This window comes from Microcaecilia unicolor, chromosome 7, assembly GCF_901765095.1.
Source record: "Microcaecilia unicolor chromosome 7, aMicUni1.1, whole genome shotgun sequence".
In the NCBI taxonomy this organism is placed as follows: domain Eukaryota; kingdom Metazoa; phylum Chordata; class Amphibia; order Gymnophiona; family Siphonopidae; genus Microcaecilia; species Microcaecilia unicolor.
In genome coordinates this window covers 19,273,881-19,290,791 of record NC_044037.1, presented here as the reverse complement: position 1 = coordinate 19,290,791, position 16,911 = coordinate 19,273,881, and the positions used below count along the sequence as shown (strand labels likewise).

General features: G+C 48.5%; 1 protein-coding gene across 1 annotated transcript in view; it reads left to right on the top strand.

Moving 5' to 3' along the window:
- The first annotated feature begins 5,649 nt into the window (after nt 1-5,649).
- The window catches only part of TMEM164 (transmembrane protein 164), a 137,121-nt gene continuing 125,859 nt past the window's right edge, over nt 5,650-16,911 (top strand). The window contains exon 1 of the mRNA XM_030210043.1: nt 5,650-6,360. Coding sequence (XP_030065903.1) covers nt 5,905-6,360 — 456 coding nt within the window. The 5' untranslated portion in view covers nt 5,650-5,904. The remainder of the gene's footprint in view (nt 6,361-16,911) is intronic.

Genomic DNA, 16,911 nt, shown 5'->3' with positions numbered 1-16,911 from the left:
TGGGGAACTGATTCCCACTTCAGGCACAGGCAGCTCCTTGTGACTCTGGGCAAGTCACTTAACCCTCCATTGCCCCATGTAAGCCGCATTGAGCCTGCCATGAGTGGGAAAGCGCAGGGTACAAATGTAACAAAAATAAAATAGATACTATTGGAGATTCTACATGGAATGTTGCTACTATTGGAGATTCTACATGGAATGTTGCTATTCCACTAGCAACATTCCATGTAGAAGGCTGCGCAGGCTTCTGTTTCTGCACGTACGTGCAGGACGTCAGACTCGCAGAAGCCTGCGCGGCCACATTGGTGATCTGCAAGGGCTGACTTCTACATGGAATGTTGCTAGTGGAATCTCAAATAGTAGCAACAGTGGAGGAGTGGCCTAGAGGTTAGGGTGGTGGACTTTGGAACTGAGGAACTGGGTTTGATTCCCACTTCAGGCACAGGCAGCTCCTTGTGACTCTGGGCAAGTCACTTAACCCTCCATTGCCCCATGTAAGCCACATTGAGCCTGCCATGAATGGGAAAGCGCAGGGTACAAATGTAATAAAAAAATAACATGACCTTGGGAAAAATCCACTGCTGATTTCTAGGATAAGCACCATAAAATGTTTTGTACTTTTTTGGGATCTTGCCAGGTACTTGTGACCTGGGTTGGCCACTGTTGGAAACAGGATACTGGGCGTGATGGACATTCGGTTTGTCTCAGTGTGGCAAACGCTTATGTTCTTATGCTTGTGTAAATGCAACTAAATGTTACTGCTGGCTCCAGTCTCAAAATGGCTGCTATGATCTCCAGCGACAGTCTCACGAGACTGCTGGTAGAATTTGCAACAGCCATTCTAGCAGCTGAGAGGACACGAGCAGGAGGGATGAGGGCTTGCTTCTGCCCGGACCAGCCACTAGACCACCAGGGGTTGTATGGTAGGCACAGAGAGGGGGGGTGGGAGAAGGGATTCTGCTGTTTGAGAGGGGGGGAAGGGAGAGCTAGACAACTCAACATAAAGTTTCAGTTTCAGCCAAAAATGCACTGGCATGTTCAGCCGAATATTCATTTTGGGCCCGCTTTGGCAGCAAAACCAAAATTCAGTCGGCCTGTACCTCGCGGCCAATACTGCAAAAGAACTAACTCACCCATCTACACCTCCTCAGACCTGGCGTTCCCGCATTCTGCTCAGCCTCAAAGTCTTCTGTGCATCAGGGTGCAATAGCTCATAGCCTCATTCCTGATTTTAATATGCTGTGCACTGGTGTTTTGTGTGGAGTTCACTTCTACATAAAACCCTTTTCTGCACTGTGTGTCAGAAAATTCGTGCACAGTCATTGCACTAATTGCACGCTGCAGTCTGTGTGCAAGCAGTCCCTAAAGTGAGCCAAGACTTGAGTTCATGTGTGAGACTGAGTATTTACATCCCAGAATGTCATGTGACCATAAGCACAGAATAGCCCAGATGTAGCCCCAATAAGGCAGACAGGTTGGTCTGGGAGGCTTTTCTCAGTGGTGTCTGATACAATGTCTCACTTACTCATTCAGAGGAAGGGATTGTAGGGCTTAATAATGTTACAGATAAGCAGACTAGCTGGCTATAGGGTCTCTTTCTACCAACTCGTTCTACCCAGTTGGCATTTACCCATGGCAGTCAGTGTTTTGTTTTGGTTTTAATACTGGCTCTTATGGGGCTGATTTAGTCCCAGATATCGAGCGCCTGGCCATATCCAGCTCCTGGTGCTGAAAATCCGGGTCTTCAGCAGCTGCTGAAAATTAGCCAGGTACCACCGATGTTCAAGGTTGCTATGTGGACAGTTATAGGGGCAGGTTAGGGCTTCAATTTATGTGATCCAACTTGCATGGACTGGTTAAAAGGTAGAAAACAGAGAGTAGGGTTAAATGGTCAGTATTCTCAATGGAGAAGGGTAGTTAGTGGGATTCTCTAGGGGTCTGTGCTGGGACCGCTGCTTTTTAACATATTTATAAATGACCTAGAGATGGGAGTAACTAGTGAGGTAATTAAATTTGCTGATGACACAAAGTTATTCAAAGTTGTTAAATCGCGGGAGGATTGTGAAAAATTACAAGAGGACCTTACGAGACTGGGCGTCTAAATGGCAGATGACGTTTAATGTGAGCAAGTGCAAAGTGATGCACATGGGAAAGAGGAACCCAAATTATAGCTACATCATGCAAGGTCCCACGTTAGGAGTCACAGACCAAAAAAGGGATCTAGGTGTCGTCGTTGATAATACGTTGAAACCTTCTGCTCAGTGTCCTGCTGCGGCTAAGAAAGCAACTAGAATGTTAGGTATTATTAGGAAAGGAATGGAAAACAAAAATGAGGATATTATAATGCCTTTGTATCGCACCTCGAACATTGTGTTCAATTCTGGTCGCCGCATCTCAAAAAAGATATAGAGGCATATTTTCAAAGCACTTAGCCTCCCAAAGTTCCATAGAAACCTATGGAACTTAGCCTCCCAAAGTGCTTTGAAAATGTGCCTCTGGAATTAGAAAAGTTGCAGAGAAGAGCGACGGAAATGGTAAAGGGGATGGGACGACTTCCCTATGCGGAAAGGCTAAAGCGGCTAGGGCTCTTTAGCTTGGAGAAAAGGCGGCTGAGGGGAGATAGAGATAGAGGTCTATAAAATAATGAGTGGAGTTGAACGGGTAGATGTGAAGCGTTTGTTTACGCTTTCCAAATATACCAGGACTAGGGGGCATGCGATGAAGCTACAATGTAGTAAATTTAAAACGAATCAGAGAAACTTTTTCTTCAGCCGTGTAATTAAACTCTGGAATTTGTTGCCAGAGAATGTGGTAAAGGCAGTTAGCTTAGCAGAGTTTAAAAAAGGTTTGGCCAGCTTCCTAAAGGGAAAGTCCATAGACCATTAATAAATGGACTTGGGGAAAATCCACTATTTCTGGGATAAGCAGTGTAAAATGTTTTGTACTTTTTTAGGATCTTGCCAGGTATTTGTGACCTGGATTGGCCACTGTTGGAAACAGGATGCTGGGCTTGATGGACCTTTGGTCTTTCCCAGTATGGCAATATGTATGTACTTATTATTAAAAAAGCATAACAGTGCTTCATAGTGCATGTTTCTCCCCCACTAGGGCGTACAGAACAGGTTGTATTTTGTAGCCCATGGAGTTTTTAACATGGTAGATTAGGATTCTTTGGGGTAGTAGAAGTCAGCTATTCTTGGGGTTGGAAGGGTAGCATGTGGTGGTGGGGGGTTATTATCAGTGGCGTAGGGTGGGCCAGGGCCCACCCACTTAGGGCTCAGGCCCACCCAACAGTAGCACATGTTTAGCAGTAGCTGATGGAGATCCCAAGCTCTGTCAGCTGAAGACTTCCGCCTAATGGTAACAAAACGCTACTCTTAACGATACCGGAACCTGCGTATTCTCAGTTTTCAGCACATGCCTTCTGCAGACTGAAAAGGTGGAAAGAAGCATTTTCCTGCTAGCTTACATATTTTTTTGGTGGTGGTGTGGAGAACACTTGGTGACCACCCACTTCTTGCCTAGGCCCACCCAAAATCTGTTGTCTGGCTACGCCCCTGGTTATTATAGTTGCTCATTGTTATTATTGTTGTCTATTTGTGATTTATAAACAGCAGTTGCACAGAATATATCAAACATATAAACGGCGAGTGACCGTACTCACTCGCAAATGCGCAGTAGAGACTTCCCTCTCTGCCCCGCCCCTGCGGCAATACGTGATGACGGGGGCGGGACAGAGAGGGAAGTCTCTTCTGGCATGCTGCAGACGTCGGAACTGCTCCCCCTCCCCCGCAGTCGCCGCCCCTCCATCTGGCCCGAGCACTGTGAACTTACATCACCACGCAGCAGCAGGCACATCAGCAAAGCTGCCGTCAGGCTTCCTTCTCTGCCTTTGTCCCGCCCTCACTGACGTTATGTCACACGAGGGCGGGACACAGGCAGAGAAGGAAGCCCGCCCTGACGGCAGCTTTGCTGATGTGCCTGCTGCTGCGTGCTGATGTAAGTTTACAGTGCTGCTCGGGCCGGGTGGAGGGGCGGCGGCGGCGACTCCGGGGGAGGTGGGGCGCCGCCGACCTTGGGGGGGGGGGGGCTCGGAACCCCCCCATTCCAAAAGTAGCCCGTTTTCACGGGCTCAACGGCTAGTTTAAATATAAAATCATAAGTGTGCAGGTTTCTGCAGATGAGGACAGAGCCTATGGGCATGGGGCCAGAACCAGCAGGGGCAGGGCGGGGATGGAGACAGGGCCCATGGGGACAGAGCCTGCAAGGATGGGGAGAGGACAAGGGCAAACTTTGTCCCAGTGTCATTCTCTAGTCATGATCTCAAATGCAAATTTTGTGACCCCATTTGTGGTCCCGATCTGTAGTTTGGGAAACCCTCCTAGAGGAAGCAATTAATGGAAGGACTATAGTCATACCTGAGCTCTTAAAGGTGATAATTCCTTCCCCTATCAGTGGATCCACAGTGAGCCCTCTGCAGAATAAATTTGATATAGAAGGCAGTGGGGGTGGGGCGTTGCCCTTAGAAATTAATTTGTTCAGCAAGGAGTTCGCTTTATTACTGCAAAAGAGAGAGTGGTGAGGGCTAAAAGTTTTGCTGTCCATGATCCTGAACTATATCTCTGTGCTTGCTTGGGTTCTACTTGCTGATGCACCAGGAGCTCAAATCCAGAATGAATTGTCTTAGAGGTCTTATTTATTTATTTCCCACATTTTCCCACCTATTTGCAGGCTCAATATGGCTTACAGATTCCTGTTATGGCTTTGTCATTCCAGGATGTCAAATACAATTATGTGAGAAACTTCTGAAGGAAAAAGACACCTCTTTTCTGTGACCAGGCGGACTTATCGGCCATTAACCACACCAGAGGGTGGGTTTAGACGTCTCTGGACGTCCACGGCCACAACCAAGAGAGAGCTGGAGAACAGGCTTCGGCAGCCACGCCTAGAGGCGGGTTCAAGCTCACTCATCCACGCCTTAGGGCGGATTCGAATGTTTATAACCCAATTGGAGACGGGCTCAGCTCCTGAAGGCTCGCCCATAGGTGGGCTCAGGCTCCTGAAGTCGCGCCCTTAGGTGGGCTCAGGCTGCCGTGGCCTCGTTCAGGGGCGGATTTAGATTAGAACGCTCTGCCTTAGGGGCGGGCTCAGTTTCCCGTAGCCTCCTACCAGGGGCGGGTTTAGATTAGAACGCTCCCACTTAGGGGCGGACTCGGGTTCCCGTAGCCTCCTACCAGGGGCGGGTTTAGATTAGAACGCTCCCACTTAGGGGCGGACTCGGGTTCCCGTAGCCTCCTATCAGGGGCGGGTTTAGATTAGAACGCTCTCACTTAGGGGCGGGCTCAGTTTCCCGTAGCCTCCTACCAGGGGCGGATTTAGATTAGAACGCTCTCCCTTAGGGGCGGGCTCAGTTTCTCGTAGCCTCCTACCAGGGGCGGGTTTAGATTAGAACGCTCTCCCTTAGGGGCGGGCTCAGTTTCCCGTAGTCTCCTATCAGGGGCGGGTTTAGATTAGAACGCTCTCCCCTTAGGGGCGGGCTCAGTTTCCCGTAGCCTCCTATCAGGGGCGGGTATAGATTAGAACGCTCTCACTTAGGGGCGGGCTCAGGTCCCCGTAGCCACGCCCGCGGCTCGGTCTGGGTACGCGCGAACACAAGGTCGACCCCCAGCTTAGGATCTGTGTGTGTGTAGGAGGTGCATCCGTGGCGCAGGCACTTGGCGCTGGGGAGAACGGCTGTAGCGGGTACTCAGTGATCGTGTGGCCCCGGCATTGTCGCCATTGTGTTCCGCTTCCTCCTTTCGGTGCTGTTCGTTTTACTTTCTTTATTATTCCTTTTAGCGCTTGGGCTCTCTGGATGCATCATTTTTCTTGAAGGAAGCCAAGGCAGGAGGGGACGTGCATTTCATGTTTCGCCAGGATAGCAACATTTTGGCTTTCGTTCCGTCTTGCTCCTATCTGTTCCCCAGTTCAGGGGGCACTGCTGGCGGCATGTCCTCCCGTTACAACCTGCACAGCCTGCTGGACTGGCTGTACGGCGGCGTGGACCCCAGCTTCGCTGGCAACGGGGGGCCGGAGTGCGCCGCTTTCCTGTCGCCGCGGCAGCGCCTGCTGGAGAGCCTTATGCTTTTCGCCTTGGGTCTGCTGGAGATCGCCGTGGCCCTGCGCAAGATCGCCGCCGGTGGCAGGTCGGAGCAGGCAGCCGGGGAGCGGCGGCGGCAGGATGGCCACCCCGAGAGTCTGGGCAAGAGCCTGCTGTTGGCGGCCGTCTGCCTCACCTTCGGGGTGGAAGTGGGCTTCAAGTTCGCCACCAAGACCGTCATCTACCTTCTCAACCCTTGCCACCTTGCCACAATGATGCAGGTGAGTCGGGGAGGGGGGGGGGTGACTCTTGAGCCATGATCGGCTGCACGTGAGGGTAGGGGGGGGGGGGAGGAGGAGATCGACCACTTTGGCATATGCACAAGTCGATTTAGGTTGTTACACTCTAGCAAAAATCATTATAGGTCAGCCTAGTGCTGCAAGGCTTTAATCCCTGGGATAATGCCCAGCAATGGTGATTAGTGACTGACTTGTTAAGTGCTACAGGTGTGAACGACGTGTTTGCTAGGGAGAAATAACTCTTCGTACTGCAAAATATAACACATGCCTCACTTGTGGCGGAGGAGTTTCACTGCTAATTTACACCACACCAGCATGTTCACACCATGCAAGAATCAGGCGCAGGGATGATGCTTATTGGGAAATGATACCCAGAGATCCTTCCAGCCTGATGTGTGTCCTCTTTAACACCTATTAAAATTTAGTTGGGAAGAGGGTTGGGTTTTTTGGGGGGCAATTTGATGGTTATATAATATGTATCAACATTCTAAGCCCTGAATTTTCGTTTTTGATCACCAGGCTCTGGCGGATGATGTGTGGTGCAGGTTCAGGGAGGTCGGTGAGAGCCCAAGAGTCTCCCGATCGTCTTCTACCCTTGGCATGTACCATCCGCTGAAGCTTTCGCTTGACTTGATTATGTTGAACAAACGGAGACTTTGCTGATGGGTAGAAGATGTAGCACCCACCGTACCTTTCAATAGTGGGATTTCCTCCCCTCCCCCCATCCATTTAATTGTGCCAGTGGTGGCGGGTGGACAGATCCACATACACAGGTCCTGGCACCCCGAGTAAGCAGCTGTTCCCTCTACCCTGGGGTGGAACCCAAATGAGGGTAAACACTGTTGTTGTTTCACAGTTGCAGCTTGAAAGGGAAAGTGGGAAAGATCCATGGCAGGGCAGGGGTGGGAAGTGTGAGGCCACACGCTGGGTGTCATCCGCCCTGTGATCTCTGCTCTGCCACATCACTGCAGCTTTAATAATGATGTTGCGAAATGCAGAGATGAAAGTGTTCGGCAGAGTCGTCATTACAACTGCTGAGAGCCTGCAAATGAAAACTGACATTAGCCTAATAAAGGTATCTTTAGCTACTTGGGTTAGATTCATGACATGAAGGTGTGTCATTGCAACTGGTGCTTTTCTTCAATCTGGATGTTCTCATTACTTTCTCCTTTTGGAGTTAGGCAGAGCAATAAATGTAACAGGCTCCTTGGTGATCATCCCTGTGTTTGATGAGATAGGAGAGAACCTATCTGCTTAAATGGATATGACCTTTGAAATGGTTTTCTTCATTCTAGGTGCTGCCTTACCTTACTTTAATACTGTTATTCCATGGAAGAGAATGGTGATTCATTTTTTTTGCAACTTTTTTTTTTTAATATCCATCAAAGAAGGCTATGATACTAAAAGGAATACTAGCAGTACAATTGTTTATTTTTATTTAGATTTTGCTCACACCTTTTCAGTAGTAGCTCAAGGTGAGTTATGTTCAGGTACGTCCCTGGAGAAGCCCCAGGCTGTTACAAACTACGCTGTAAAATTAGCACAGGTTATTAATGCCCCTATGATCAGGGCTAATAGCATTCAAATTTAGGTGTGCTATTATATTAGCTCTGATCAAAGGGGTGTTTCTGTGGGAGGATTGTGCCTGGGTGTGAGCCCAAGGCACAATCTTCCTGCAAAAGTTGTCTGACAGGTCTGGGCTGTCAACAACAAAAAAAAAAAGCCCAGACCTGTCAAACAGCAAAAGAAGTTTGACGGGTCCAGGATTTTCTCCTGGACTGTCAAACCTAAACCTGCCCCCACCCCCAAAACCAAAAAGACCTGGTGGTCCAGTGGGACTGCTGCCCCCCCCCCCCATCTCGCACACTAACAAGACCCTGGTGGTCCAGTGGGACTGCTAATCCTCCACACCTGCTCCTGCACCCCCCTCCCGCAGCCTACCAACTAAAACCTGATTAAATTCATACTTTTTATTTAGGCACGGATTGGGCATATTCTGTAACAGTGCGTGTAAATTTTTTGAACACCCGTGGCCATGCCCCCTTTAGAGAGCCTCATAGTCGGATTTACGCCCATCACTTCATAGAATACACTTGGCAAACTATGCGTGTAAATCCTAATTAGTGCCAATTAGTACCAATAATTGCATAACACCCAATTGTCACTGGCTTGTTAACCAGTTAAGCTCTGCATGCAAATCCACTACATGCGTTGATTTGCACATGGAACTTTGGTCGCTGTTTATAGAAAGGGGAGGGGTGGATAACGTGCACAAAGTGTGTGTCTTTGTAAAAATAAACTTGCACATACAGTGGGGGAAATAAGTATTTGATCCCTTGCTGATTTTGTAAGTTTGCCCACTGACAAAGACATGAGCAGCCCATAATTGAAGGGTAGGTTATTGGTAACAGTGAGAGATAGCACATCACAAATTAAATCCGGAAAATCACATTGTGGAAAGTATATGAATTTATTTGCATTCTGCAGAGGGAAATAAGTATTTGATCCCCCACCAACCAGTAAGTGATCTGGCCCCTACAGACCAGGTAGATGCTCCAAATCAACTCGTTACCTGCATGACAGACAGCTGTCGGCAATGGTCACCTGTATGAAAGACACCTGTCCACAGACTCAGTGAATCAGTCAGACTCTAACCTCTACAAAATGGCCAAGAGCAAGGAGCTGTCTAAGGATGTCAGGGACAAGATCATACACCTGCACAAGGCTGGAATGGGCTACAAAACCATCAGTAAGACGCTGGGCGAGAAGGAGACAACTGTTGGTGCCATAGTAAGAAAATGGAAGAAGTACAAAATGACTGTCAATCGACAAAGATCTGGGGCTCCACGCAAAATCTCACCTCGTGGGGTATCCTTGATCATGAGGAAGGTTAGAAATCAGCCTACAACTACAAGGGGGGAACTTGTCAATGATCTCAAGGCAGCTGGGACCACTGTCACCACGAAAACCATTGGTAACACATTACGACATAACGGATTGCAATCCTGCAGTGCCCGCAAGGTCCCCCTGCTCCGGAAGGCACATGTGACGGCCCATCTGAAGTTTGCCAGTGAACACCTGGATGATGCCGAGAGTGATTGGGAGAAGGTGCTGTGGTCAGATGAGACAAAAATTGAGCTCTTTGGCATGAACTCAACTCGCCGTGTTTGGAGGAAGAGAAATGCTGCCTATGACCCAAAGAACACCGTCCCCACTGTCAAGCATGGAGGTGGAAATGTTATGTTTTGGGGGTGTTTCTCTTCTAAGGGCACAGGACTACTTCACCGCATCAATGGGAGAATGGATGGGGCCATGTACCGTACAATTCTGAGTGACAACCTCCTTCCCTCCGCCAGGGCCTTAAAAATGGGTCGTGGCTGGGTCTTCCAGCACGACAATGACCCAAAACATACAGCCAAGGCAACAAAGGAGTGGCTCAGGAAGAAGCACATTAGGGTCATGGAGTGGCCTAGCCAGTCACCAGACCTTAATCCCATTGAAAACTTATGGAGGGAGCTGAAGCTGCGAGTTGCCAAGCGACAGCCCAGAACTCTTAATGATTTAGAGATGATCTGCAAAGAGGAGTGGACCAAAATTCCTCCTGACATGTGTGCAAACCTCATCATCAACTACAGAAGACGTCTGACCGCTGTGCTTGCCAACAAGGGTTTTGCCACCAAGTATTAGGTCTTGTTTGCCAGAGGGATCAAATACTTATTTCCCTCTGCAGAATGCAAATAAATTCATATACTTTCCAAAATGTGATTTTCCGGATTTAATTTGTCTCACTGTTACCAATAACCTACCCTTCAATTATGGGCTGCTCATGTCTTTGTCAGTGGGCAAACTTACAAAATCAGCAAGGGATCAAATACTTATTTCCCCCACTGTACATGTACCCCTGATTCTGTAAAGGTTGCCAGAAACTGAGCACGCAAATTTAGTCGCATTCCCGATTTGTGTGCACAATTTACATAAGAAAATAAGAAAAGCCATACTGGGTATGAACAGTGGTCCATCTAGCCCAGTATCCTGCTTCCAACAGTGGCCAATTGAGGTCACATGTACCTGACAGAAACCCAAATAGTGGCAGCATTCCAGAATCCCAAAGAGTAACAAGATTCCAGAATCCCAAATAGTAGCAGTGCCGTAGCGAGGGTGCCTGACACCCGGGGCGGGTCGCCGCTGCGCACCCCCCCCCCCCCCGGGTGCAGGGCACAGCGCCCCCTCTCCGGAGCGCACCCCCCCCCAAAAACACATCCTACCTTTCAGCGGGGGGCAGGCGGGAGGGCTGATCCGCCCCCAGTGCACGTCACTGGGAGCTGCGTCGGCTCTGCTGCTTCCCTGCTTTGTCTGCCCCGGAACAGGAAGTAACCTGTTCCGGGGCAGAAAGAGCAGGGAACCAGTGAGCCGACACCCCCCCCCCCCCCCAGTGCGTGCACCCGGGGTGGACCGCCCCACCACCACCCCCCCTCCTACGCCACTGAATAGTAGCACTATTCCATGCTACCAATCACGGGGCAAACAGTGGCTTCGCCCATGACCATAGACTTTCCTCCAGGAACTTGTCCAAAGCTTTTTTTAAACAGATACGCTAAACTCTTTTACCACATCCTCCCTCAAAGAGCTCTAGTGCTTATCTATTTGTTGAGTGAAAAAATATTTCCTCCTATTTGTTTTAAAAGTATTTCCATGTAACTTCCTTGAGTGTCCCCTAGGCCTTTGTATTTTTGGAACGAGTTAAAAAATCAATTCACTTCTCATTTTACACTATTCAGGATTTTGGAGACCTCAATCGTATCTCCCCTCATCCGTCTCTTTTTCCAAGCTGAAGAGCCCAAACCGCTTTAGCCTTTCCTCATACCAGAGGAGTTCCTTCCGCTTTATCATTTTGGTCGCTTTTTTTTTTTTTTAAACATTTTCGTCCTTAGCGCCGTTAGCGCTTCTTCTTTTTGTAGCACAGGCCCTGCTGCTCAACAGGAAAAGCAGCAGTGGCCGGCAATGGGGGCTGGCGCTGGCATGCAGGGCGGGCCTCGTCGAGAAAAAAGAGGGAAAACATGGAAGGATGGGGAGAAAAGAGGGAAAACAGATGGAAGGATGGCAGAGAATGAGGGAAAACAGATGGAAGGATGGCAGAGAATGAGGGAAAACAGATGGAAGGATGGGGAGAAAAGATAGAAAACAGATGGAAGGATGGGGAGAGAAAGAGGGAAAACAGATGGAAGGATGGGGAGAGAAAGAGGGAAAACAGATGGAAGGATGGGGAGAGAATGAGGGAAAACAGATGGAAGGATGGGGAGAGAATGAGGGAAAACAGATGGAAGGATGGCAGAGAATGAGGGAAAACAGATGGAAGGATGGCAGAGAATGAGGGAAAACAGATGGAAGGATGGGGAGAAAAGAGAGAAAACAGATGGAAGGATGGGGAGAAAAGAGAGAAAACAGATGGAAGGATGGGGAGAAAAGAGAAAACAGATGGAAGGATGGGGAGAAAAGAGAAAACAGATGGAAGGATGGGGAGAGAATGAGGGAAAACAGATGGAAGGATGGCAGAGAAAGAGGGAAAACGGATGGAAGGATGGCAGAGAAAGAGAGAAAACAGATGGAAGGATGGGGAGAGAATGAGGGAAAACGGATGGAAGGATGGCAGAGAATGAGGGAAAACATGGAAGGATGGGGAGAAAAGATAGAAAACAGATGGAAGGATGGGGAGAGAAAGAGGGAAAACAGATGGAAGGATGGGGAGAGAATGAGGGAAAACAGATGGAAGGATGGGGAGAGAATGAGGGAAAACAGATGGAAGGATGGGGAGAGAATGAGGGAAAACAGATGGAAGGATGGGGAGAGAATGAGGGAAAATGGATGGAAGGATGGCAGAGAATGAGGGAAAACAGATGGAAGGATGGCAGAGAATGAGGGAAAACATGGAAGGATGGGGAGAAAAGATAGAAAACAGATGGAAGGATGGCAGAGAAAGAGGGAAAACAGATGGAAGGATGGGGAGAGAAAGAGGGAAAACAGATGGAAGGATGGGGAGAGAATGAGGGAAAACGGATGGAAGGATGGCAGAGAATGAGGGAAAACGGATGGAAGGATGGGGAGAAAAGATAGAAAACAGATGGAAGGATGGGGAGAAAAGAGAGAAAACAGATGGAAGGATGGGGAGAAAAGAGAAAACAGATGGAAGGATGGGGAGAGAAAGAGGGAAAACAGATGGAAGGATGGGGAGAGAGGGAAAACAGATGGAAGGATGGGGAGAGAATGAGGGAAAACAGGTGGAAGGATGGCAGAGAAAGAGAGAAAACAGATGGAAGGATGGGGAGAGAGGGAAAACAGATGGAAGGATGGCAGAGAATGAGGGAAAACAGATGGAAGGATGGGGAGAGAGAGAGAAAACAGATGGAAGGATGGGGAGAGAGAGAGAAAACAGATGGAAGGATGGGGAGAGAAAGAGGGAAAACAGATGGAAGGATGGGGAGAGAAAGAGGGAAAACAGATGGAAGGATGGGGAGAGAATGAGGGAAAACAGATGGAAGGATGGGGAGAGAATGAGGGAAAACAGATGGAAGGATGGCAGAGAATGAGGGAAAACAGATGGAAGGATGGGGAGAAAAGAGAGAAAACAGATGGAAGGATGGGGAGAAAAGAGAGAAAACAGATGGAAGGATGGCAGAGAAAGAGAGAAAACAGATGGAAGGATGGGGAGAGAAGAGGGAAAACAGATGGAAGGATGGGAGAGAAAGAGGGAAAACAGATGGAAGGATGGGGAGAGAATGAGGGAAAACAGGTGGAAGGATGGCAGAGAAAGAGAGAAAACAGATGGAAGGATGGGGAGAGAGAGAGGGAAAACAGATGGAAGGATGGCAGAGAATGAGGGAAAACAGATGGAAGGATGGGGAGAAAAGAGAGAAAACAGATGGAAGGATGGCAGAGAATGAGGGAAAACATGGAAGGATGGGGAGAAAAGATAGAAAACAGATGGAAGGATGGGGAGAGAAAGGGAAAACAGATGGAAGGATGGGGAGAGAAAGAGGGAAAACAGATGGAAGGATGGGGAGAGAGAGAGAAAACAGATGGAAGGATGGGGAGAGAAAGAGGGAAAACAGATGGAAGGATGGGGAGAGAAAGAGGGAAAACAGATGGAAGGATGGGGAGAGAATGAGGGAAAACAGGTGGAAGGATGGCAGAGAAAGAGAGAAAACAGATGGAAGGATGGGGAGAGAGAGAGGGAAAACAGATGGAAGGATGGCAGAGAATGAGGGAAAACAGATGGAAGGATGGCAGAGAAAGAGAGAAAACAGATGGAAGGATGGGGAGAGAGGGAAAACAGATGGAAGGATGGCAGAGAATGAGGGAAAACAGATGGAAGGATGGGGAGAGAGAGAGAAAACAGATGGAAGGATGGGGAGAGAGAGAGAAAACAGATGGAAGGATGGGGAGAGAAAGAGGGAAAACAGATGGAAGGATGGCAGAGAATGAGGGAAAACAGATGGAAGGATGGCAGAGAATGAGGGAAAACAGATGGAAGGATGGCAGAGAAAGAGAGAAAACAGATGGAAGGATGGGGAGAGAGGGAAAACAGATGGAAGGATGGCAGAGAATGAGGGAAAACAGATGGAAGGATGGGGAGAGAGAGAGAAAACAGATGGAAGGATGGGGAGAGAGAAAACAGATGGAAGGATGGGGAGAGAAAGAGGGAAAACAGATGGAAGGATGGCAGAGAATGAGGGAAAACAGATGGAAGGATGGCAGAGAATGAGGGAAAACAGATGGAAGGATGGCAGAGAATGAGGGAAAACAGATGGAAGGATGGCAGAGAAAGAGAGAAAACAGATGGAAGGATGGGGAGAGAGGGAAAACAGATGGAAGGATGGCAGAGAATGAGGGAAAACAGATGGAAGGATGGGGAGAGAGAGAGAAAACAGATGGAAGGATGGGGAGAGAAAGAGGGAAAACAGATGGAAGGATGGGGAGAGAAAGAGGGAAAACAGATGGAAGGATGGGGAGAGAAAGAGGGAAAACAGATGGAAGGATGGGGAGAGAATGAGGGAAAACAGATGGAAGGATGGGGAGAGAATGAGGGAAAACAGATGGAAGGATGGGGAGAGAATGAGGGAAAACAGATGGAAGGATGGGGAGAGAATGAGGGAAAACGGATGGAAGGATGGCAGAGAATGAGGGAAAACAGATGGAAGGATGGCAGAGAATGAGGGAAAACATGGAAGGATGGGGAGAAAAGATAGAAAACAGATGGAAGGATGGCAGAGAAAGAGGGAAAACAGATGGAAGGATGGGGAGAGAAAGAGGGAAAACAGATGGAAGGATGGGGAGAGAATGAGGGAAAACGGATGGAAGGATGGCAGAGAATGAGGGAAAACGGATGGAAGGATGGGGAGAAAAGATAGAAAACAGATGGAAGGATGGGGAGAAAAGAGAGAAAACAGATGGAAGGATGGGGAGAAAAGAGAAAAACAGATGGAAGGATGGGGAGAGAAAGAGGTAAAACAGATGGAAGGATGGGGAGAGAGGGAAAACAGATGGAAGGATGGGGAGAGAATGAGGGAAAACAGGTGGAAGGATGGCAGAGAAAGAGAGAAAAACAGATGGAAGGATGGGGAGAGGGGAAAACAGATGGAAGGATGGCAGAGAATGAGGGAAAACAGATGGAAGGATGGGGAGAGAGAGAGAAAACAGATGGAGGAGGGGGAGAGAGAGAGAAAACAGATGGAAGGATGGGGAGAGAAAGAGGGAAAACAGATGGAAAGATGGGGAGAGAAAGAGGGAAAACAGATGGAAGGATGGGGAGAGAATGAGGGAAAACAGATGGAAGGATGGGAGAGAATGAGGGAAAACAGATGGAAGGATGGGGAGAAAAGAGAGAAACAGATGGAAGGATGGGGAGAAAAGAGAGAAAACAGATGGAAGGATGGCAGAGAAAGAGAGAAAACAGATGGAAGGATGGGGAGAGAAAGAGGGAAAACAGATGGAAGGATGGGGAGAGAAAGAGGGAAAACAGATGGAAGGATGGGGAGAGAATGAGGGAAAACAGGTGGAAGGATGGCAGAGAAAGAGAGAAAACAGATGGAAGGATGGGGAGAGAGAGAGGGAAAACAGATGGAAGGATGGGGAGAGAGAGAGGGAAAACAGATGGAAGGATGGCAGAGAATGAGGGAAAACAGATGGAAGGATGGCAGAGAAAGAGAGAAACAGATGGAAGGATGGCAGAGAATGAGGGAAAACAGATGGAAGGATGGCAGAGAAAGAGAGAAAACAGATGGAAGGATGGCAGAGAAAGAGAGAAAACAGATGGAAGGATGGGGAGAGAGGGAAAACAGATGGAAGGATGGCAGAGAAAGAGAGAAAACAGATGGAAGGATGGCAGAGAATGAGGGAAAACAGATGGAAGGATGGCAGAGAATGAGGGAAAACAGATGGAAGGATGGCAGAGAAAGAGAGAAAACAGATGGAAGGATGGGGAGAGAGAGAGAAAACAGATGGAAGGATGGCAGAGAATGAGGGAAAACAGATGGAAGGATGGGGAGAGAGAGAGAAAACAGATGGAAGGATGGGGAGAGAGAGAGAAAACAGATGGAAGGATGGGAGAGAAAGAGAGAAAACAGATGGAAGGATGGCAGAGAAAGGAGGGAAAACAGATGGAAGGATGGCAGAGAATGAGGGAAAAGAGATGGAAGGATGGCAGAGAAAGAGAGAAAACAGATGGAAGGATGGGGAGAGAGGGAAAACAGATGGAAGGATGGCAGAGAATGAGGGAAAACAGATGGAAGGATGGGGAGAGAGAGAGAAAACAGATGGAAGGATGGGAGAGAGAGAGAAAACAGATGGAAGGATGGGGAGAGAAAGAGGGAAAACAGATGGAAGGATGGGGAGAGAAAGAGGGAAAACAGATGGAAGGATGGGGAGAGAAAGAGGGAAAACAGATGGAAGGATGGGAGAGAGAGGGAAAACAGATGGAAGGATGGGGAGAGAATGAGGGAAAACGGATGGAAGGATGGCAGAGAATGAGGGAAAACGGATGGAAGGATGGGGAGAAAAGAGAGAAAACAGATGGAAGGATGGGGAGAAAAGAGAGAAAACAGATGGAAGGATGGGGAGAAAAGAGAAACAGATGGAAGGATGGGGAGAGAATGAGGGAAAACAGATGGAAGGATGGCAGAGAAAGAGGGCAAACGGATGGAAGGATGGCAGAGAAAGAGAGAAAACAGATGGAAGGATGGGGAGAGAAAGAGAGAAAACAGATGGAAGGATGGGGAGAGAATGAGGGAAAACAGATGGAAGGATGGCAGAGAAAGAGGGAAAACGGATGGAAGGATGGCAGAGAAAGAGAGAAAACAGATGGAAGGATGGGGAGAGAAAGAGAGAAAACAGATGGAAGGATGGGGAGAGAATGAGGGAAAACGGATGGAAGGATGGCAGAGAATGAGGGAAAACATGGAAGGATGGGGAGAAAAGATAGAAAACAGATGGAAGGATGGGGAGAGAAAGAGGGAAAACAGATGGAAGGATGGGGAGAGA